A 23,423-nucleotide genomic window follows, 5' to 3' on the forward strand; every position below is an offset into this window, starting at 1 on the left:
AGCCGCGCGTATTGAAAGCGATCCTGTAGTTGCAAACTATTCTGAACTCTTCGTCATGTTGCCTCATGACCTCGAAACCTGAATTGGCCCTCAACCCTTGAAGCTTTACGCGCTCCCTGAGGTTGCCGTCTCGTCCACCCTGGGGAAGCTGAGTCCCCCCTCCCTTCTTACACTTGCCCTTCTCTGTGTTTTGCCAAAGCATCGTCCTTTTCCTTCCTGTATAATTTCAAGCCGCAAAACCTTCGCCGCGGTCCTTTATCCGTAACATCTTCCTTGCGTTCAGCGTTCGTTTCTTCGGTTGATTTTCCTTCCGCACTTGCTTCACGTCCACGCCCAAGAGACGCCCCGTTGATCTTTTGCCGCCCCCGCCTGGTCAGCTCTTTGGCGTTGACCTTTCCGACAATGAGAATGAGAATTATCAATGTACCCAAAAGGGACGGCCTATCGATCTTCTGCCGCCCCCACCTCATCAGCTTCTCCCGAATTTGCCGGCTGTTTCCATACTTGGCATTAACCTTTGCGACAGAAAGAATTATCAATAGACCCAGGATGAATACTCCAATAAATAGTCCAAACATTCCACCGACAGTTTGTGCATCAGGCGTCCCGCTCATGCTGAACATGCCTGTCGCAAACCCCAGAGGCAAGAATATGGCAGTTGTGTATGTGAAAATCTTGACATCCTTATTGTTCTGTCGGCTTTCTTCATTCGAGATACTCTCGAGACCGCTGCTAACGTACTCGAGCTCTTTCGTAATTGACTCTGCAAGGATAGAAATTCCCTTGAGGTTGCGATCCAGATCTTGGATAGCCCGCTGGTTTACGACAAGCAACTTGTTCAGGGTCGACCTGTAGCGACTCTCGTCGCTGAACGTCCACCGGGGCTGTTCGGCTTGACGATCCTTCTCTCGATTAAGCCAATGGTGGCTGATGGGTCTGGCTTTTGCGAAATCTCCGTGTATCATCTGCAAACGTTCCTGGAACTTGCGAAACTCATTGCTGGTGATGACGAAGCTATTGTAGTCGATACGACCACCGTCATCTGGGGTCGGACCGCCTTGTTCGTGCTTGAACATTTGAGACCCTTGGAGCCTTTGAAGCCTTTGTTCCAACTTGGCTTTCTGTTCCAGCACAGTGCTTTCAGCCAATTCCAAGATATGGCCCGCGCTCGTAGCCATTTCGCTGATGATGTGTCCGAACAATATCAATTCGAGTACTCTCCGTTGTTCCCAAGGACCGGTCCTGATTTCCAAAGTGTAGTGAGTATCTCCGTCGTGGTCTTGCTCCAGCAACTTGATCAAGTCACTTTTGACTTCGTACTTGCTAGCTGGCAAATGAGGATTTGCCACCACAAACCGGCAGGTCCAATATTTGTCGAAAAAGTCGCCCTCGAACCGGAATCCCATTCCTATCTTTTCAAGTTTATTTCCACGCCAAAAACTTTCTTCCTCAACACCAGAGTAAAAGGCCATTTGGAACTCAGTTGTCCAAATGTTCAGCGATGCTATCGTTTCCTCGTTGAAAAAGTTGCTGCTGCTCTTGTGTCTGTCAAAGAACTGTTCCATCTCTCTTTGTTCACGTTCTTCGTTTGGAGACAACGTCTTGGTGCAGCTCGAATTTTCCTCCGCATTTGTCGAAATGAAAGCCCACAGCCTCTTTTTGGCATCTTGGGCTTTCCTTTGGGACTTGACAGCTACCTCAAACAAGTCCTCCTCGCCCTGCGGGTAGTAATCAACTCTGAAAGACGACGACGGCCGCGTCTCCTTGAGTGGCCTACGCTCCTGGATGTCAATCTTGAGTTGAACGTACGCGAGGATGACCTTTGCCGATTTCGAAGTCTCTGTATTGATATCGGCAACTGATCCGTTTTCCATGTCGACATTGGCCATGGCCTTTGTGTTGACGAAGAAATCAGGTTCGTTGTACAACCACTCGTCCTGCAACTCCACGACATTGTTGTCGTCTATTACGTTGTTGAAGGGGAGGTTGTGTTTCATCCAGTAGCCGTAACGATATCTTGGCCCCGTTGTCTCTGTCGGATGAACTGTTACATCTCCCAAATGTTTCGAGATCCTTTCGATAGACGAGCATATATGCTTGAGGCAGCTGTCTGTGGACTTCGACATCCGTTTCCTGTCATCGTCGAGATCCCCACCAGGCAGGGGGCAGTAGTCTTTCCACAAAATGTACGGAACTTCGAAGACCACTGTCCAATAGTTGTCTCTGTCTCTCTCGTCCTCGTACATGACTGGACTTTGTCGTTCATCGAGTTCCCCTGTGAAAAGTCCGTTGGAAGAGGAGGTACTGAGTAGAATTGATAACGCTTTCTCGGTCAACTCCATTCTGGTACGAAAGTTGATGAGTGTTCCATGCCGGGCCATGGTAATAGCTAGAGCGAATCTTCGCGGATCACTCCAGTCAGTGTCGTCATTTCCTTCATGATGTTTTTGGCTGTCAAGGGTATTCGTCCACTGAATATCAGCCTGCACAAACAAGCCTTCTTCCATCGCGCGGAAAAGAGCAACGTCTTTTGAGCGGAACATAAATCGGGTTTGAGTAGGACTCCGCTTCACGGCGATCATTCTCTGTTTCAAAAGAGAATTCTCAGTCGTGAATCTCTTGACAATGTTTTCCCGCAACCTATCTGCCGAATATCTTCCTGCAAATTGATTCTGAGGATCACCCTCACGCACAAGGTGAAGGCTCATTGATTCTGCGGCTCTTGCTGCTTGCCAAATGAGAGCATGGTCTGTGAGATAGAATGTCTTGGTTGGTTTCCCATCGTCGCTGTCCTTGTAGGAGGGGAACGCGTATTTTCCAGACTTCTCGATCTCCCCCAGGTGACTGATCCATTTCTTGTACACAGTCCTCGCCTTGTTCAGCAGGTTTTCTGGCATGCCCCCTTTGAAACGCTTGTAAAAGTCCGCCGCTTTGATAAATTGGAAAGGGGTGTCAATGAGGGACTTTCCCGGAAGCCATTCATTGGTTTCCCAGCCCTCGATTTCGTCACCATTGGTCCAATAATTAGGGCAGAATAGGCCCTTGGGCTTGGCTGCTCTCTGAAAGACCCATTTCATATGGCCTTTGCATATGTCCTCGATCCGCCTCTTCATCATGCAGACATAAGGCAGTAGAGGCCTCTGATCATTATTACAGGTGCAGGCAGGCGGTTTTTCAGATCCTGAATGCAAGGTTTTGAAGTGATCAAAACCAAGGAGTAGGAATTGGAAAGCATAGCTTGGTCAAAGAGTCAGTACGTGAGACACTACGAGGACCCCACAGAACTTACAAGCTCGCTGCAGTTGCTACTCGATGACCATCAACATCACCGCACGTGAGAGCATAAGCCGGTATTCCATCTGGATCTGCTTCAGACACAGGAATACTACAGACAGATAGAATGTACTCCAGCTGCCTTTTGAGAAAAAGGTCGAGAGTGGGATTGGCAGTCAATGACACCGTTTCGCAACGCCGAAGAAGCCCGTCAGCTTTGCCAAACATCTCCCAATCCGGCAAACGAGATTTAGGCTCCGAAGCTTCGGGGCCTTGTCTGAGAGTGTATGCCAGAACAATCTTCAAGACTGGTTTTCCGGAGCCCTTGCCATTTTTCCGAATGCCGTAGCAAGTGCTCTGATCTTTCTTGAAGAACTCAACCTCGCCGTGTTCATCCAAGACTTGCAAGTGGAGGACGAAATGCTTGTTGTGACTTATGTGCTCGCGCAGAATATGCCTCCCCGCGTCAGCCCCTCCAGTCTTGTAAACGCTCACAACCCGGCCATAAAGAAATCCCGATGGACCCTTGTTGAAGGAATTATCCTCGTTGACGAAGTCGAGATCCCGGATGAGGAGTACTGATGGGTCCAGCGTCAGAGCATCCCACTCGTCGTCTTTGGCGGCTCTGAATTCCGACAGGCTTTCCCGTTTGTCAATGATCTCGAATTTTTGGTAGATTGTACCTTTGAATGCTACATACGAAACATGCAGCTTGTTTGAAGTATCGCATGTCATCGTTCTGGTAAAGGTAGGCCATCGATCATTGATAATGTCGCGCTTAGACTTTCTTTCTGAGCACAAGAGGTCGAACCGGGGACCGATTCCTCCGGGATTTTCGTTGAGAGACCTTTCGAGAAACTGTTTCAGACGCCAAGAAACGTAATATGGCTCATCCATACCATTATCGTCTACACAGACTCCTGTCTTCTGTCCGGGGAAATGTTGAGTGATCCGGAGCAATTGCCCAGTTGCACCCACACTCGCTGTGAGACCTTCGTCTCCAAAAGAGAAGAAGCTGTCACGCGCCATACCCTTCTCAGCAGCTTCTGTGATTCGACCAGGTAGCTCATTCAACTGTCTGAATGCCATTGTTGATACACCTTCAAGCAAGCATAATGAAGTAATGGGGACAAGATACCGAGTGAAATTTGATTAGGAGGAAGTTGCGACAATGAGAAGAGGAACAATCTGCATGTGCAATTCATGGGTAGCAAGCTGAGCAGAATAGGCCCCTTCGACGAGTTTGAAAGGCCCTTTTCTTCAGTATAAACTGCCTCTGTTCGCTCTCATATCCCATTCAAGACTAGGTAGATGTGGGTTCCGAAATATTGCTTCAGCTCGCCAAGCTACGCTGCATCGCGCCTGCATATATGGAGCCAGGATTCACCAGAAGAATGAAACATTTTGTCGGATAGTTCCATGCGCATCTAAAGGGATATATGATGTATGATATGTCTCGGGTTGAGAAATCGCTCAGAGAAAGCACGAAGTTTGATGACTTGTGCATGAAAATAGGGACACTTCAAGCCTCAAAGTTGAGAAGTATTCTAGCTTTTGATACCAATACGTGAACGACCGATTCAGCGAGTGACTATTTCCCTGTGTTCCATAAACTTACGATGATGAACATATCACAGAACCCTAGGCCTTCTAGCCACTTGCACTCCCAAGTAACATCAAATAGTTCAGGCAGTGGTGACAAGTTATGCTTCTACTATCACTATGTATCACCGGTCACCTCCATTATATGCTACCGGAGGTGGATTAGGCATGTCGTGGTACAGGAGGTACGTCAAGGGGTTCAAAATTTCTCCAGGAATCGCTCAGGTCGATCTGTTCTGCGGAATGTTTGATGGTGAAGTGCTGAATGGTGAAGCCAATGAATGACTGCTTTCTCATAAATCCCATTTCATTATCAAAAGGTCCAGGTTCCACATGACTATGTGGACGGACCGTATAGAAAATACTGTGATATCATGCTCCAACCCGCACTTCACTCTTCCAGTTCGTTTTGCCTCGCTCTGTTCGGGTTGATTTCCCCTTTGAGACCTACCCGCATGAGCATGCGTATTGTATGCGATAGCTATTAGTGAGGCTGAAAATGTGATCCGCGATCGCCCAATCAGTCTCCACCTTTGTGCGTGTGAAAGGATAGAAGAAGAAAAGAAAACCAATAAGTGCCCGGTAACTCCGGTCATATCCGCGGCTAGCTGAGGATCTTCTAGGTGATTAGCTGCCTCGATGTTCAATGGTCTAATCCTGGTTCCTTCCATTGTCCCCCATTTTGCTGTTCACTTATTGCGATAATGTCGTTCAGGTACGCTAGATCACCTGCCGCCTTGAAACGGTGCAACTCATGATTCTCAGCTTCATCAAACTAGCTCGCGTTGCATCTCAGGCGCTAGGCAAGTGCCTCCAATTGAGCAGACGACATGTAATGAACACACGTCGTTTAGAGATACATCAACAAAAAAGCGGCGGTCGAGTAAGGTCTCTATTGAATAGCACTGACCAAAAAAACCAACACATACTGGATGCTATCCTGATTTTGTCCCTTGTACGTTCAGTTCAAAGTTTCTCAAGCCATCGATTACTTACCCAAACTTTGACTCCTCGTCAGTAACAATCTCGACCTCTTTCTCGACGACCAGATTCTCCAATATGGTCAGGTAACCGACGCTTGATCCAGCAGCCGATATTTGGAATTTCGCTTGCTTCCGCTCAAGACCCTAGGAAGTGACGGTCTCTGTGCAAGTTTGACAATGGAGAAGGTACTGAACTCACTTCCAACTTGAATGAACTTGGCCCCTGTTGTAGCATACAGATGAGCAGATTCGAACAGCCTATGGTCGTTGCCGACATTATCAACGGTAAGATCGAACATGGCACCATCTTGCTGGAGGAGATCGACCAACTCGCCCTGAGTGTGGTCCATGACGCGCACACCGGCCTTCTCGCCAGAATGTCTTCAGCTTGGTGGTCTATGGGCCTGTTGCACTGGTTCAGTTGTGAGGGCGAATAGTCGTGCTCTTGACGTCATCGCTGTCGTTCAAATGATTACATTTGTGTCTTTCTCTTGGCAAATTCGTGGCAATGGTATCCATCAACCCTCACGAAGTCACACATCTAGCGGAAGCTACCAAAATAAACGAATCAAAGTCTTCCCTGTCATCAAACGTGTCAAGCTACAACTCCAAAGACACAAACTCCTCCTCTTGGCCCTGAACCATCACCTCCACACCACCCTTCACAGCCTTCCCAAAATCCCCAGACAACCAGTTCCTCACCATCTGCAACCCAATTTCAGGCTGATCCAACGGCACCATATGCCCCGACCCCGCAACAGTCACAAACGCAAGCCTCGTCTCCTTGCCCCCCCTCATCTTCTTAGAAACCTGCTTCCACATACCCGCCTTGACCGTCTGCCCTCCCTTCTTCACCGCAAACCACGGCTCGAGCTCCTTAGCAACAAACTCAACCTGCCCAGCCCACGACAGCTTGTTGGTCCACCGCACGTTACCAGCCGTGTTGCACGCGAGGTCCAAGTCGCCGTTGTACACCAGCACGTCGACCCCATTCTCGAGGATGTACTTGACATCCTTCTCGGTGCTCAAAAACACATCACCCGCAAGCTCGAACCGCTCGTTGACGTCCATGGAAATGAGACTAAAGTTCTTACCCACCGCCTCCGGAACCTCGAGCGCGGCAAGCACCCGCTCCGTCTTGATGTACTTCTCAATCCCATCCCCGGCGCCGTAGCAGATGTTCTCCGTCTCGCACGGCCGCGTGATATCAAACGGATTCCGTCCGCCGGCCTTGACATCCTGGTAATACAGCAGATCCACGTGCCCGAAGCAGAAGTCCGTCGCGGCGCCGCAGACGATGGGGTCCGGGAAGGCGTAGCATGCCTGCTGGAGGTACATGCACCGCGGCAGCGCATCCGCAATCAACCCACACATGCTCTCATTGAACACGGGCTCCGGGACGCCGGGCTTGGTGGTGCAGAGGGTATCGTAGAAGCCCCACGTCGTGTCGGCAGGCGAGACGTAGCCGTTCCCGATGAGCACCGACGCCAGCGGGACTTTGAAGTCCGGAGGCGGGGATCCCGTGTTGTAGGAGACGATCTCGGCCGCGAGGGCCGGGATGTAGTGCCCGCCGTAGCTCTCGCCTACGATGTGGAAGGGCGCAGTGGCGAGACCGGGGAAGGCTTGGTAGAAGATGCGGAGGAAGATGTTCATGTCCTCAGCGGCGGTGTAGGACGTCGCGGGCGGGGTGACGTCCTCGTCGAAGTAGGAGAGCCCCGTACCGGCGGGCTGGTCGACGAAGATCATGGAGGTGTTTGCGTTCCAGGCGTAGGGGTTGTGTACTGTGCCTGTGCCGTTGTCGTTGATGAGGCAGGGGCCGAGTTCCAGCATGAGGCCTACGAGACCGCTGCCGCCTGGCCCGCCAGTCATCCAGAGACTGAGGGGGTCATTCTCGGGATCGTTGAGACTCTCGAAATACCCTATCAGTGTCGCTTTAGTCGCGCGTTCACTTCCAATGTATTGGGCGCATTTCACTCACAAAAGAAGAGGTGCTTTCCACCGGTGTCTAGCCACCCAGTCCACTGCCTCGATCCCGCGTTACAAATCTCATCGCTCTGCTCCTTGATACGAATGGCGTGGTGCGGGTGCTCCGGCACCGAAAGGGTGGTGAAGTCGGGCGACTCGATGTCTGCCTGCGTCGCGACCGCGGAGGCGAAACGAGTGAGGAGCGCGAGTCCGGAGACTGCTAAAGTCGTAATCCGGACCATCTTGGCTTACTTGTGAGCCAGGACACGCTCAATTGATGAAAGTCCGCGACAATCAACTGACGAGAGACGATGGAGTGAGATATGAGATGAGGGTGAGTAAGGTGAGCTCACAGGTGATGAGCCGTAGTTCTGGGGGAGTTTTGAGGTGGGAACCTGGAAGGTTACGGCGTCCTGATCAGGAAGGCCGGACCGCCGAGTGGGGTCGGCTCGGTGTACCGGGGAACACAAAGTCTTTTGAATCTTCGGGTCACCACTGCATGTAAGCCGACCGCCAAGAAGCTCATGGCTACGACGGAAAGTTATCAGTCAGATCAGACACCGATGAAAATGTTCCCCGCGGTTTGTTCAATCGGAGCAAGAATGCACTCTTGATGACGAAACACCTTCAGGCTACTTGCTCAATTCACGAAGAATTGATTTTGCCTAAGGCGGGACACTGTCTAAAAACTCCGCAGTAGAGCCGAAGAGAATGAACGTAAGCCGTTGGAAAGCTTCTTCTGGGTTTGATTCTATCAAAAGATGAAGAGGGTGGAAAGGCGATCATAATGGCACACATCTTTCCAAACATCACCAAACACTTCAAGTTGAACTTATCAATATCAATATTTTTCCCGGCTAGAAATGCCAGCCTAGGTACCTAGATAACCAAAACCAAATTCGCACGCCCGATAATGCAATAGCCCCAACAAAACAACCATTTTCGTTGTTTTGTTGTTAAAACTCCCCGGTGGCCCATGTCTCCGGCCCCATAAACCCGCCCGCACATTCATATATAGTAAACATGAAGGTGTATGTGTATTCCCTGTTGAAATCGTAGGAACTCAAATCCCCGCTTGCTAAGAGATGATTGGAAAAATGTTGAAGGATGTCAAGGAACAAGAGGAATGTCAGCAGGTTAGATGCCCTGTCTGAGATCGCCTAGCCGTTCCCGTGTTGAAGACATAAAAGCTGTCATGCAGGCACAAATCTATGGTCTGCTGGTATCATGTCTATCGGATGCAAAATCATCGATTTACTCTGCTGTGGTATCCTCGACAGGAGGGCACGTGCAGAACAGGTGAGTGTCACCGTATGCTATACTCTGTTAGTAAAGATTCCAATATCAATCTGGAAAGGGACAAAGCTTACTGTCGTCAACACGAGCCACGCTAGGCCAGAACTTCTTCTCCTTGAGGTGAGGCAGGGGGTACGCAGCCTTCTCGCGGGAGTAAGGACGGTCCCACTTGCCCTCGCCGTCACCCAAGATGACGTCCATCTGGGAGTGAGGCGCCATGCGGAGAACGTTACCCTCACGAGGCTGCTTGCCCTCCTCGACCTCGCGAATCTCCTCGCGAATGCTGATGAGGGCGTCGACGAAGCGGTCGAGCTCCTCCTTGCTCTCACTCTCCGTAGGCTCAATCATGAGTGTGTTGGCAACGGGGAAGCTCATGGTCGGGGCGTGGAAGCCGTAGTCCTGGAGACGCTTGGCAATGTCAATGGCCTCGACGCCGGCGGTGGCGATGAAGGGACGGGCATCGAGGATGAACTCGTGCGCGCAGCGGCCGTTCTCGTTGGTGTAGAGGATCTTGTAATGAGGCTTGAGGCGGGCGAGGATGTAGTTGGCGTTGAGGATGGCGGTCTTGGTGGCGAGACGGAGACCGTCGTTGCCCATCAGTGCGTTGTAAGCCCAGCTGATGGGGAGGATACCGGCGCTGCCAAAGGGGGCGCTGGAAACCATGGCCTGGTCGGCGTCGTGGGCGAGACCGGGCAGGAAGGGAGCGAGGTGCTCCTTGACGCAAATGGGTCCGACACCGGGGCCACCACCGCCGTGGGGAATGCAGAAGGTCTTGTGGAGGTTGAGATGGCAGACGTCGGCGCCGATCTCGCCGGGCGAGGCGATACCGATCTGGGCGTTCATGTTGGCACCGTCCATGTAGACCTGACCGCCGTACTTGTGGACGAGCTCACAAGCCTTCTTCACAGCGGGCTCGTAGACACCGTAGGTGCTAGGGTAGGTGACCATGAAGGCACCCAGCTCCTCGGCGTGCTTCTTGCACTTAGCCTCCAAGTCCTCGATGTCAAGGTTACCGGTCTTCTGGTCGCACTTGATGGGAACGACACGCATGCCGGCCATGGCAGCGGATGCAGGGTTGGTGCCGTGGGCGGAAACGGGAATCAAGCAAATGTCACGCTTCTGACCTCCGGGCTGGGAGAGGAGATGCTTGCGGATGGCCTGGAGACCGGCAAACTCACCCTGAGCGCCAGAGTTGGGCTGCAGAGAGACAGCATCCATGGATGTGATACCCTTCAGCTGGTCAGAGAGACTCTCAATCAAGGCGGTGTAGCCCGGGAGCTCGCTTGCGGGCGTGTGAGGGTGGATGGTGGAGAATCCGGGGAGGGTGATCAGAGCCATCTCCGTCGCGCCGTTCAACTTCATGGTGCAGGATCCGAGAGGGATCATGGAGTGAACAAGAGACAGATCCTTGGACTGGAGGTAGTGAATGTAACGGAGGATCTCGGTCTCACTGCGGTGAGTGTTGAAGACGGGGTGAGTGAGGTACGCGGATTGGCGGCGAAGAGTAGCGGGAAGGAGCTCGGTGATGTCCTGGGTGAGAGCACCGTAGGCCTTGTTCGCAACCTCTGCGGTCTGGGTACCGGTAGCGCTGCCGAGGACGGCGGCAATGGACTTGAACACCTCCTCGGTGACGTGCTCGTTGACGCTGATGCCAATATCACCGTTTCCAAAATCGCGGAAGCCCAGACCAGCCTTCTTGGCCTCGGCCAGGATCTTCTGAGAACGGTCACTGGCCTTGATGACGACGGTGTCGAACAGAACCTTGCCATCAGGGCTGGCGCCGCTCTGCTCGGTCTCCAGACCCGAGGCCTCGGCAACGGCCTGGACTCCACGGGCAAGACGAACCAATCTCGAGGCAATCTCCTTCAGGCCCTCGGGTCCGTGGTAAACGGCAAACAGGGCAGCCATGTTGGCCAAAAGAGCCTGAGCAGTGCAGACGTTGCTGGTTGCCTTCTCACGACGAATGTGCTGCTCACGGGTCTGCAGAGCCAGTCTCAAGGCACGGTTGCCGTTTCGGTCCTTGGAGACACCGACCAAGCGACCGGGCATGCGGCGCTTGTGGGCCTCCTTTACGGCAAAGAAGGCGGCGTGGGGTCCACCGAAGCCGAGAGGAACACCGAAGCGCTGGGCACTGCCAAAGGCAATGTCAGCACCCCACTCGCCGGGTGGCGTGAGAACCGTCAGGGCAAGCAGGTCGGTGGCGGCACTGAGGAGGGCACCCTGCTCATGAACAAGCTCGGAGAGTCCCTTGAAGTCCTCAACCTTGCCCTGGGTGTCAGGGTACTGGACCATGACACCAACCAAGTCCTGCCCCAGTGCCTTGATCTTCTCTGCAGAATCCGCTGCGTTGACGTCGATAACCTCGACCTTGATGCCAAATCCCTGAGCTCTGCTCTGGATGACTGAAATAGACTGAGGGTGAACGAGGTGTGAGACAACAAAGGTCTTGCCGGGTCTCTTGGCCCGGGATGATGAAAGAGCGTTCATGGAGAGAGTCATGGCCTCAGCGGCGGCCGTACCCTCATCCAACAGACTGGCGTTGGCAATGGGGAGCCCGGTCAAATCGGACACCATGGTCTGGTAGTTAAGAAGCGACTCAAGGCGGCCCTGGCTGATTTCGGGTTGGTAGGGGGTGTAACTGGTGTACCAAGCAGGGCTCTCGAGGACGTTGGTCTGAATTACACGGGGCGTGACGCTGGGGTTGTATCCAGCACCGATAAGAGGCTTCGGAGCCGCCTCGTTGGCCTTGGCCCAAGCAGTGGCTCTCGCAAGAACTTTGCTCTCATCAAGGGGGCCCTCATTGTCCCAAGCACCAAATGTCTTCCTCTCGGAGATGACATCCGGAGGGACAACCTGGGCAATAAACTCGTCAATTGACTTTGCCGGAGGGTCGAGCGCCTTCAGCATGGCCTCAGCATCGGTAACATCAGGTCCGATGTGTCGGGGAATAAAGGACTCGGGCCTCTGCAGCGGCTCAAGGGAGGGATCGACTGAGCCAATCTTTGCACTGGTGGCATTCTGAAGAGCTGCAAAGGCGCTGAATGTCCTCACACGGGGAATCCGCGAGGACGATGCCGAGCTTGACACACATGAGTTGCAAACCCACGAGGAAGCAGGTGTCTGGCGGGCGGCGATTCTTGACCTCGGGGCAGCCAGCCGAAGCTGGCGGGGGAGGGGCAATCTCAGTGATGCCATTGTGTGAAGTGAGTAGAGTGGCAATTCACACAAAGAAGATGAAGATGCCAGTGAGACTCTACAATGTCGGAGGTGTGTCTTGAAGAAGAATAGAAAAGAAGAGAGAAAGAGAAGAAGGGCAGGTGTTGTGGTTGAGAGAGTCGTGCGAATAGAAGTATTGCTCGGATCTGGGGCCGATATCGTTGTAGCTCAAGAAGTAACACCCTTGTCGCCACCAACTTGCGATCCGAGATGCGACTCGGGATAAAAGCGACCAAGCTCTCGCACGCAGCCCAAAAACCGTTTCAAAACACCTGAATCCAGGTCTTGACGCGAAAGAGGTTTCTGTTGAGCAGATGGGATGATTGTTAGGGAAGAATAAATAGAAGCCAAAGTAAACGTATACAACAGAACAGCTTCCGGAATGCTCTTCAAATATGAAGGAGTCGGTGAGGGCGAGCTCGAGGACCGGCAGCCATCCGCCCTTTCGTTTCTTTCTTTTTGCGGCAACGGCTACTTATCGAGACAGCGGTACGTACTACATAGTCAAAACACCAAAGGTACGGATACCAGGCCACCAGACGTGGCCAGGGATGCCGTTCCTGAGTCGTATACCTACCTACCTTCATAGTAGCATAGTAAGGTTAGGTATGCACAAGTAGATCTCCCTACGAATTACAGAGTGAGATACAGATTACTGTGTCTGCATGCTGGACCGCCCGCTCGTTCGCCGCCGCAACGGACACCCTAAACACCCGACGCCAAACACCAACTCTTTCGGTTGGTTACGGGATCCCTGGGAACCGCGCACCAACACCCTGAGAGGTGAGGGTGGAAGGTGAGACTTGGCCTTATCGGGCGCGCAGCGGCGCTCGCTGATAAGCGCGGTCAAAACGATAGGGAAGCTTGATGATGAGTGCCAGTTGGATTATGATCCGTAGCCTGTAGGTGGGCTCCAGTTCCCCAGCCATTCCCTGACTTTGGGGCCCCGGCGCGTTGGGCAAACTGCTCGGCGAGCCATCCATGAGCCGCCGCCATTACGTCCAGAAACGGATGTGAAGGCCAATGACAGGTCGTGAAGGGTGGCGGGCGGGAGACTAGGTTCTGGGGCTCTCGTTCGCGCAGTGTATTCCCAAGCGGTCGTTTGGTTTGAAGGGTTGGAGGTGCGCGGATGAGAAACCGAGTGCTCGGTCAGAGAGCCGAGTATACCACCACCACAGACCTGCCACCAAGAAACGTTTTCCGGTCCTGTCTCTTTTCATAAACTTATGCTCACCAACCGCCTTACCTAAGCGACCTTGCTTTTGTGCATGTGCAAATCCGATTAGGTAAGGAGAGTGAGTATCTAAGCATGCGCCTGTGGAGACCTCAACTTTGAGGCTCTAAGTACGTACCGGCCGGGACGGAGCTCGAACGATGGAGCTTCTCTAAATTTTTGCGACGACATCATCGCTGTACCTGGCACCGACGCGAAATCCCGATCACGAACGAACCGTCCATCTTGCACCCTCGCCCACGCCTATCCACTTCCTTCAAGTCAATACTACTAAGCTGCCAACAAGATGTTCGGAGGATGTACGTTCCGTATCTACCTTATGCGAGCCGAATTGCACCGAAAGCAACGCTGACCATCTTTCCCTGCAGTCGCGCCCCCCCAGCTTTCCGAGGAGGAGATCAAGCAGATGGAGGCCGAGGCCAACTTCTCCATCCAGCAGGTCGTCGTCTCTGCCGTTCTTCTGTACCTCTGTAAGCGCAAACCTTTCTCTTCCTGTACATGCAAATAGATCTAAGAGTATATGCTAACGAGAGACTCCTTGTCCAGCCCCTTTTGTCATTGATGCCGCCTCCAAGGTCCTGTAAAGGACTTGCCTTTCACCAACGACAAATCGATGAGCTTGCCATAGTTCAGGATCACGACAATAAAACAAGAACCGCGAGGGGGTGCTCTCTACGAGCAATCTGGCTGCGGCACTAATGAAGCGCTGCTAGCCACCAACCCGCCTCAGGGATGTGTAATGGGAATAATTACCCCTGTTGTAAAATAAATATCATCTGTACAGTGTAGACGACGACTGGTTGGATGGACTATGGGTATAGATCACATCGGAATCAGGGTTAAAAGAAATCACGACTTTTGTTTAAAGCTTTCCTTCGCTTCTTGCGTTGTTGGAGGGAATACCCTCTCTCAGTCCTTTTTCTTGATGCGGCTAGTAGGCCATCTCCCTTTTGCGTTCATCCCGTACATAAAAGCGTCCGCTCGCGCCGTCCTCTATTATGACACACCTGGTAATAGCCTTCATCCCAAACGACCTAGATACTCTAGCTCGGGTTCCGCTCTTTCTCCCAGTCCGCAAAGTCTTTTGTAATGGACTCGACTTCCTTCTTGAGATGCTGGATTTGTTTCTCATAATCTTCCAAGACCTATAATCACTGTTAGCGACCAGAATCAAATGATCTGCCGGACTACAAAACCATACCTTCTTCGTCTTGTGCTCAGTCTCCTCGCTCAAACCCTCGCCGCTCGCAAAAGCAGGCTTATTCGTCTCCTTCATCAGCTGATCCGCGTAGTCTCTGAGCACGATCAACCGGCTCCAGAGCTCCTCCTCTCTCGCCGCCAGAGCAGGATCCTGCACGTTGCGCTCCAGCTCCGCCAGCTTGAGTCGCAAATCATCCTCGTCACCACTCAGAGCGTATCCGCGGTTGCGCAGCACTTGCACGCGGGCAGCCAGCGCGAGACACCGCTCGCGAAGGACGACGTGACGGCGACGGGCCGCAAGGGCACGCACACTGGTCTCGAGGTCGTGCCGCGAGAGGATGGCGTCAAGGCTGGCGTTGATCTGGTGCAGGCGCACGTTGAGTTCCCCCACTACCTTTTTCTGCGTCTGGAGGCGGGCCGCGACGCCAGAGAAGCCTGTGCAGAGAACCGGGATGTAGCCCGGCGCGGGTTTCTTCTGCAGCGCCTCCTCCCAGTCTCTCGGGTCTTCGTGTGGGCCAGGCTTGTAGAAGGGGACGGAGGCTTCGTCGACTTTGTTGTAGAAGTAGTGCTTGAACGCGCAGTTGGGGTTCGTGGGGTTCCACTTCTCGAAGATGAGGGACATTTGTTCGGGAATGGGCTTTTGGTTCTCTGCAGTATACAAGTTAGCATTGATCCAAACGTAATAAGCTACCGGACGAACACAGGAACGTACGAGGCGTATCCCTTCCGGGTTGCCAGAGTGAGTTCGAGAGCTGTGCTTGCGATTGCGACAGGCTGGGCATTTGTTGTTGCTGCTGCTGTTGCTGCTGTTGTTGCTGCGGCTGCTGAGACTGAGCCATGGAGTTGCCGAATGCGCCTCCCTGGGTCTGGTTCTGTCCTCCGAACAAGCTCATGCCGGATTGCTGCTGCTGTTGTTGCTGTTGTGGCTGCTGCTGTGTTGACTGTCCTAATGTGCTGCCGCCGAAACTACCTCCTCCAAAGAGACCTCCAGTCTGCCCAGCGGGCTTTGGTGCGCCGAACAAACTCATGGTGTGGAATGAGCGTTAAGGATTTTTTCGATGGGGTTCGAAGCAAAGCGTAGGCCCGTCGCGTGTGTCGTCGGATAACGGCGATTGGTGCGCGAAGTTGCAGCGAAATGCAAGCAGTAAGCCAAGAAGCTCAGCGTAAAATCGATGAAGGAATTGAGGTGAGGGACTGGCGGGTATCAAAACAAAGAGAAACTTCCAGGAGCAGCCAGGGCGCGAAGAAGGCGGTCGACCGCTTTTTTCTCTCTCAGGCGTTGGCGGAAATGGCTCGCTGGGTATCAGTCGCAAGGCTGTTCAGAGCTACCCTTGGGAGACGAGGACCGGACCCAGCAACGCGAAAATAATAAATCGGAGCTTGCTGCTGCTGTAGTCTTCACCGGGCGCCACACTTTCGCAGACCGAGCCACCTTGCAAATGGGCCATACCCCAGCCACACTAGTTCCACTTCAGCCTCGCCCCCAACCGATCCAATCAGGCGCCTCCTAAATCGACCTCACATGAATTCGTGGTAGCGTCTATTGCCCGGAAAGCTTGCTCTGGAGACCATCCGAACCGCCAATTCGACCACTCCCTTCCGCCCTCCTCCTAGGTCCCATCACAACAATTGCAGCCATGGCTAACCGACGGCCTCAGTACGTTATCCGTCCCCCTTCCAGGCCGAATAGGCAGGCCAATTGAGCGAAACCACCGCCGAAGAAGACCCCGGGCCGATCGCGATACAGAGAGCTTTAGAGAGAGGCTAACACCCAGCGCCAGGTTCAACCAGCAGTTCCAGGTCGACACGACCCCTCTGCCCGACGATATCCCCAAGGTCAAGGAGATTGGTGCCAGCTCCGCGCCTCTTCTGTCGGCGTCCTACTTCATCGGCGCCCGTTGCCGCGAATACAATGACGACTTCATGCAGTGCAAGACGGACAACGCGGGCCGCGGCGAATTTGATTGTTTGAAGGAGGGTCGTCGGGTCACCAGATGCGCCTCCAGCGTGTATGTTGAATCCATTGCTGTTGCAGCGAGCCTCATTGTCATGTTGCCGACGGGCTGCCGCTCAATTGTGCCCAAATGTCGCAGACCATGGGTCCCGAGAGCAGGTGTTATTTGATAGGGATATCGAATTGCTAACATGGGAACGACACTACATAGGCTGAAGGATATCAACACCCACTGCCTCGAGCAGTTCAAGGCCCACTGGACCTGCATCGAGAACCGTAACCACCAGCTCTACCAGTGCCGACCAGCCGAGTGGAAGCTCAACAAGTGTGTCTACGAGAACCTGGTACGTCACCATCCCGCGCATCCGTTCCAGCACGACGAAGGGAACGATCTGAACACTCCCTACTGCCTCAGATGGAAACAACAGACTCGCAGCTAACACACTATGTCACTAGAAACTCGAGAAGAATATCCCCGACCAGCGCCCCGGCGTCACCCCCGTCGAGCTCCGCCACCACATGATCTACGCCGACCAAGCCATCAACACCCTCGAGGGCAAGCCCTTCATCCCCCCGTCAAAGCAACAAGCATCGTAGAGGTGTAGCAAAAGCAGACGGCGATATGGGGTTTTAGCGACTTCTTCCGCGTGAGCGCGCGGAGGGGAATTGAGGGCTTTGTGTTGAAGATGTAGGACTTGGAACTAGGCGATAGAAAACGCTGTGTACATATGTCATCAATCAGAGTTGGGATCAAACCAATGGCTTCACTTTTTTTTTTCTTAACATCTTTCGACCCAATGCAGATCTGCTTTACTTGTTCTAATGTCTGATGCCGCTTCAGTCGGGTGCGCCTGTTGGTTATTGATGGAGAGAGTGCTGAGACGTATAGACCATCACGACTGTTTTAAATTCGCCATAGGGCTCTGGCAGGCATATGGACGATCTTTTACTAGATGGAAGCGGTTAACCTCATATTGTCACAGAGGTCTTCACTTCTCCAGGTTACCCTCAGCACCTCTTATAGTAAAAGCCAATCAATCAAAGCAGCAAAAGAGTTCACCCCCCCGGTGCTGAACTGGGGGCTACATCTCTGGCGCACTTGCTGGGAATCGAACTCGAACTCGAAGCCTGTCGTCGAGTAGGCTGTGGGCGTAATTTGATTGTCGACCTTGAACCACTCCACCACCCAGCCAGTTTGACCTGACCCGTCGACCTAGACGGGCGCCTGCTGGCTGGTAACGAGAACGGAGTTGAGGGGGGGTATATAGCTTTGGCTTCACTCTCGTGGGTGTATTGGGTGTAGACCGGATGAATATACAGTGCGTTCACGTAATTCTACCTTGCTCAGCTCTCTGGGTTGCTGATGGCTTTCGGGTATCCTAGGTGATGCATAACTTAACTACGAGCCCGTCTCGCTAGAAAGGTATCTTTGGCAAGACCATTTTGGCTTTTGTCGCCAATCTCTCGATTGAAGCAATCATGTTCAATCTCGAGTGATCACGATATGCTGTAGCAGATAATCGACAAGCAATACCACTGACAGGAAGGCACAGCATCGTCAATAACACTCCGTCCCCTATTAGAAATACGATTCTCCCCTGTCCACAACGAGTAGAGGCATTTGCCCGAGATGTCACAGCAAAGGAAGTAGTAAGCCGCCAGCATCCGAAACCTTGCGAACCTTCTTACAACCTCCCACTCTCTCATATTCGCTACCTCTCGCCGTCCCATCACTACTAATCGTAGCACAGATCGCCACCCCAAGACAGTCTCGCGCCTCTCGCCCCGTCACTACTATCCGCAGTCTCTGTGTCCCATCTTACTATTCGTAAAACAAAACAATCTACATAAACCCCGCTAATCTGAGATGTCTCTCACAGGAAAGAGGGAAGCCGAGGCTGATTCCAGTACACCTATAGAAACTGGGCACCTTCATCTAGCTCGACTACCACCATACTTTAGCCCACGTGTACTTGACAAGGAGACTTTCAACAATCTAGACTCACAAGAGCCTCTTCAAATTGATTCTCTCTGCCCTGCCCATATCTCGTAAAGACATGTGACGTTACAATTGATGCCCAGGTTGCTTCCACAAGCACTAGGATCATAAAGTAAAACAAGGTAAGCGTAAGCTCTTGTCTGAGCTGTCAGACCCTGCAGTATCCAGCTGTCAGCGGGTAGCCGAGACATAAAGGGTCAGCGTGAGATGGGGCGGGGGCCAGTTCGGTTACGCCTTCTGCAGGAGTGACAAGGTGAGAAAGATCATGACATATTCTCTAGAGATGGCATCTAGTATTCACTTCAGTCACATTTTGATAATACTTCTGGGGGTGAGTGTGATCTTCTACTAATTGAGATGTGAGCAGCCACTCCAGCTTCGTTACGGATGCGATGTGAGATTAGTTGGGCAGAGAGCATGTTGATGTCGAAGTTCCCAGCGAAGCTGGCTACGACTTGATAATGCTCGTAACCTGCGCTGCAGTCAGGCAAGAAATCACTCCTTTAGGCAAGACAAGCCGGTGTATCTCAGAGAGCACAATCTGCCTCCGACGCAAGGCTTCACACAGGACAAGAACGCCACCACCTCTGATTCACCACCTTTGACGAGACATAGGACACCTTTGTGGTCCCCCAAACCTTCGTAACCTTGTTGTCCTCAACCCAAGGTGGCCACACGCAGTCCACGTATTCCGCGCAGTCCTCTATAGCCCGCCAAGTTGGAGCGTACTGTCGGGGTGGGCGAGAAAGTACACTTTGGCCGAAAGGTTACGAGTGCGGCTTCTCCTTCACTGACGCGAACCTGCCATTTAAAGTCTACAGATGCCTGGCGTCTCGCTGTAGCATTATTTATGCCGGTTCGAACCTCTATTTTTGACATTTTCTTTTTTCGACATATCTTCTCTACATTATTGAAGACGTATGGAATCGTGTTGTCCATTCATAAGAATTAAAAAGAAAGCAAATTTTGTCCGGCAAAACACCAGTCGAGAGATGGTGACACCAACGGGGATCGAACCCTAGCCCAACTTCCTAAAAAGACCTTCTGCTTCACGCAGACTACCTCTCCAGAGAGGCAAAATCCACAAAAGCCACAAAAGAAGCATAAAGGCGCTTCTAGGCGGGTAGGACGTTGTGTCGTGTGCCAAACGATGTAGGCGAACAGATGTAGTAAGAAACGATGGAGATGGACGTATAGAAAGCTGACGGGCTATTCTTTTCCTGCGCGACGGCGGCCCAGGCATCACACCGACGAAGATGGCCCGACCTAAAGATGCCGTGGAAAGAAATCAAACAACCGTAGCGGCTTATTTGGTTATTCAAGGAGAGCACGCGAAAGGTGTTACAGGTTCTAGAAAGGCCGTTCGGGTACAATTGCCCGGTGGAGGGACAATGAAGAGGACCAGCTGGGTAGGATGTGTGTCCCATGATTCTTGAATGTCTCTATCTGAGACATTGGGCCGGGGATGATGAGTCCGATGCCACCACGAGAAGCCATGCAGGCGAATCCAACATCTCTACTCAGTCTAGAGCCTTGATGCCACTTACCGGCAGAGACCAACAGAGACTCATGCTCTCGTCCGGGGAGAGTCGTACAAATCATAGTAGCAGCCGGCCATGTGTTCTCCCCCAGAGTTGTCCGATCTGAGACTCAGAGTGCGAGGCCATCTGATCCAAGAACCGCGGCAATGTTGTCGTACAGTGTCTAAGCATGACTGAGTGTTATGTATTTGCCACATCGAGGAACCATTGCTAAAACTGCACTTGCTGGATGGTCCTCCATCGTTAAAGCGTTCGGCATCCTCAACCTGGGTGTTGCCTTCTTGTCTAAGACAGTGGACTAGATTGTGAACCCCGTGTTCAGATCCTGCGGCATTCGACCCCTTGGACCTGACTCCTTCATTGAGACTTCGTCAGCATCTCAAAAGAAACAGTCATTAGTGATATTCCCGCCACCATGATGCATCAAAGGAAGCAATCCCATCGTGTTTGACGCTGTCGTGAAACCGCCGTTGGCTTGACGTCAGGGTTCTGCTGCCGACGATGTGAGCAGAGGGGAGATGGAGGGGCTCTATCATGCCAGGCGCTTAAAGCGGTATTAGGGTAGCGCAACCTTAACTCCCGGGCGCTGAACGACCAGGTCGCAAAAATTGGCCGCAGCCCATCGTCAAACAACATGTTTCGGCTTGTCTCGAAGTGTTTGGGCGATCCAAGTGGCTCTCAGTCAACCGGATGCACTTTGGACGGTAAAATCCAGACAGAAGGCTAGATGTTCTGCTTCTCTCGTTCTGGCAAACGAGGCCGTCAACCGGCTTTGTTTACGGCTGGCGGTTCAAGACAGAGCTGGCGCTCTTCTCCCAGATTTGCTCTGAAGGATTCGCAGCCCAACAAGCAAGCAAGCGGCGCTAGTCACTAAATGTCTTGTGCGGCATTAGCTTGCCCGGGATGGGATGGAGATGAGCCGATGTTGGTATCCGCAATCTGGTGATAGCCTTGAGCTCTAGCAGCGGCCGGGTTTTCAGATCTTGGGATCCATAATGGAGATGCCGTCTTCCCCGGAGACGGACGGTCTGAACGCTGACATGATGTGCCGCAAGGCCCGCGGTTCGCCGGCAGTGGTAAAAAGAGGGCCGCGGGGCAGAGAAGAAAAAAACTCTCACCAAAATCTCCTGGGCCAAAATTAAGGATGTTTGGTGCCCTGGAAGTAAACGACACCTCATTTCCTGGTGGGTGCGCAACCTCAAGGTGGTCCTCTCTGAACCCTGTCCCGCTATCTCGATGGTCGTGCCCGCCCCATGACTGAGTGTGGTTGGACCGCGAACAGCAGGGGAGAGAAACGTCTGATTATCTGATAGCTTTGCGTTCATTTGCATAGAGAAATGAGATGAACCGACAAAGACAGAGGGGGTTCCCTGGCGGTCAGGCTCTGGCGGTCTAGGATAGCGATGTCGGAGAGGTCCCCTCGTCTCCGCAATTAGTTTCACCACATGGGTTGTAGGTTAAGCCGCTGGAAGCCTGCAGAATGAAAACCAATATCTAAGCTGTAGTATACCATCCCGCGTACGAATCCTTGGAGATGGGATTACATTTCCATCTGAGAGAAGTTGGAGAACAAGAGATGAAGCTCTATGCTTCAGGATCTAAGTGTCATTGGCGATTGGCAAGGTTGCATTCAACTAATGTCGGGGAATGCATCTGTGCACCTCCCATGTGCAGGGGAGGGAACTTCCGAGCTATCATCGGCGGACTAGCCCAACGTCTCGTCGCTATGTTGCGTTGTATGTTTGTACGGATAGTTTAGTACAGCTCAGTTTCCAGACCCTTTCAGCTCGAGGCTACCACGTCAGATAGTATGAGGTACTAAAGTCACGCGGATGATGGGAGTGTCGTCCCTAACAGGCTACTAGGTGACAATGGTTGAATCATGAAAAGGCCTGGTGTCTGTGGTTTTTCTTACGGCATTGGCCACCCGAGTTTGTTAGGGACTGGTCGCCAAGAAGGCGGGACTGTTCGATGGAGAATAAATCAGCTGTGCTGGCTGTCTGTCACATACGCCATCTCGATCAATACTGCTGATCACGGCTCCAGTCTGGCGAAGAGGGGGGGCAGATTGGCTTTCGGGAGAAGACCGTCTCAAACTTTGGTCGTTGGAAGATGCTGCCCACGCGGGGACTAACGTCAAGTGCAGCGGGAGACGATTCTGAAGCGACCGTTGACTTATGCCATCGTTTCTGCCGTGATCCATTGCGTCTTTTGCATCTCTCCGAGTGGTCAGGTGCCAAACTCCGGAGCCCGAGTCATCCTAAACCACGACACATTTCTTGTGGTCGGCCGTGCGTGGTGCAAGTGATGGCATTAGTGTCCCGCTGCCGTCGGAAGTCATGCAGCGCTCGGGCGAATGAACAGTTTCCTCTTCGGCGGTCGCCGCACCAGAAGAACGCCTTCGATATGGACACGCGGACTCTCTAGCTGAAGAGGCGTCCTTGGGTGCATGGCAATCATTGCGTATCCTGTAGTTCGGCGAGCAACACCACGCGGCTTGCACCCTAGGGAAGCATGGCATGGAAAGCTTCTTGCCCCCTTCTCCGTCATCAAGGCTCCTTGGGAGCAATCGAGAATGGAAGTTATCGGTGCAAGTGAGGATCCGCTTCGGCGTCCATGAACCGTGCCCACTGCCCATAGCTGATAATGAGAGAGGGATCCGTATCGGTTCCTGCTTCTGCTCCTCTACCCCGGAAAGGCAGCATGATGTTGCTGTAGTGGGCGGCCGGAAGATTTTGCAACTTCATCTCGCTCATCATGAGTGCTGTACCAGGATGCCAGGTTTTGTTCCTGGTTGGTCGTCATCGGTAATCAGACGTCAAGAGATGCGTCGTGTGCGATGAGACGCTGACAGGATGACAGAAGCGGCACAGATGGTGATGTGGAGAGGGGGCCAACAAAAGTCTCCACGAAGTATAATGAGGTCATTTGGCGAGACAGCGGAAGAGACGGCCAAGGTGATGCGGCAGTAAAGTTTAACGCAGACTGCCGACCGGGGATGGTTGACAGGAGTACAGCGTGTGAGCGTGCGTATACGTAGTCCTCAGCGTTGCAGCGATCGACCCGGTGAAAGCGCCATGGCTTAGGCCATTGCTCGGGAGACAGACTACGAGAGACAGAGAGGAAACAGTGTGAAATGGGCGGCAACGAGAGAAATCGT

General features: G+C 52.7%; 6 protein-coding genes across 6 annotated transcripts; 2 read left to right on the forward strand and 4 right to left on the reverse strand.

Annotated features, from left to right (window-relative positions):
* Positions 1-167: 167 nt before the first annotated feature.
* On the reverse strand, positions 168-6,208 carry CCOS01_14322 (uncharacterized protein; the record flags this gene model as incomplete). The annotated part of the gene is made up of 4 exons (XM_060462466.1): positions 168-3,237; positions 3,290-3,913; positions 5,872-6,002; positions 6,065-6,208. The coding sequence occupies 4 exons, from the start codon at positions 6,206-6,208 to the stop codon at positions 168-170; spliced, it is 3,969 nt and encodes a 1,322-aa protein (XP_060306951.1).
* A 250-nt stretch (positions 6,209-6,458) lies between these two features.
* On the reverse strand, positions 6,459-8,065 carry CCOS01_14323 (serine carboxypeptidase; the record flags this gene model as incomplete). The annotated part of the gene is made up of 2 exons (XM_060462467.1): positions 6,459-7,777; positions 7,837-8,065. 2 exons carry the CDS (start codon positions 8,063-8,065, stop codon positions 6,459-6,461), a joined length of 1,548 nt encoding a protein of 515 aa, XP_060306952.1.
* Positions 8,066-9,077: 1,012 nt separating this feature from the next.
* On the reverse strand, positions 9,078-12,314 carry CCOS01_14324 (glycine dehydrogenase; the record flags this gene model as incomplete). Its single annotated transcript, XM_060462468.1, has 2 exons — positions 9,078-9,139; positions 9,194-12,314. The coding sequence occupies 2 exons, from the start codon at positions 12,312-12,314 to the stop codon at positions 9,078-9,080; spliced, it is 3,183 nt and encodes a 1,060-aa protein (XP_060306953.1).
* Positions 12,315-13,855: 1,541 nt separating this feature from the next.
* On the forward strand, positions 13,856-14,153 carry CCOS01_14325 (uncharacterized protein; the record flags this gene model as incomplete). The annotated part of the gene is made up of 3 exons (XM_060462469.1): positions 13,856-13,868; positions 13,938-14,039; positions 14,116-14,153. The coding sequence occupies 3 exons, from the start codon at positions 13,856-13,858 to the stop codon at positions 14,151-14,153; spliced, it is 153 nt and encodes a 50-aa protein (XP_060306954.1).
* A 459-nt stretch (positions 14,154-14,612) lies between these two features.
* On the reverse strand, positions 14,613-16,217 carry CCOS01_14326 (nucleoporin nup44; the record flags this gene model as incomplete). Its single annotated transcript, XM_060462470.1, has 4 exons — positions 14,613-14,714; positions 14,771-15,417; positions 15,482-15,792; positions 16,099-16,217. The coding sequence occupies 4 exons, from the start codon at positions 16,215-16,217 to the stop codon at positions 14,613-14,615; spliced, it is 1,179 nt and encodes a 392-aa protein (XP_060306955.1).
* Positions 16,218-16,406: 189 nt separating this feature from the next.
* CCOS01_14327 (CHCH domain-containing protein) lies at positions 16,407-17,320 on the forward strand (the record flags this gene model as incomplete). Its single annotated transcript, XM_060462471.1, has 4 exons — positions 16,407-16,426; positions 16,551-16,778; positions 16,935-17,067; positions 17,180-17,320. The coding sequence occupies 4 exons, from the start codon at positions 16,407-16,409 to the stop codon at positions 17,318-17,320; spliced, it is 522 nt and encodes a 173-aa protein (XP_060306956.1).
* Between the last annotated feature and the right edge of the window lie 6,103 nt (positions 17,321-23,423).

This window comes from Colletotrichum costaricense, assembly GCF_030867565.1.
Source record: "Colletotrichum costaricense strain IMI 309622 chromosome Unknown Scaffold_20.1, whole genome shotgun sequence".
Lineage (NCBI taxonomy): Eukaryota > Fungi > Ascomycota > Sordariomycetes > Glomerellales > Glomerellaceae > Colletotrichum > Colletotrichum costaricense.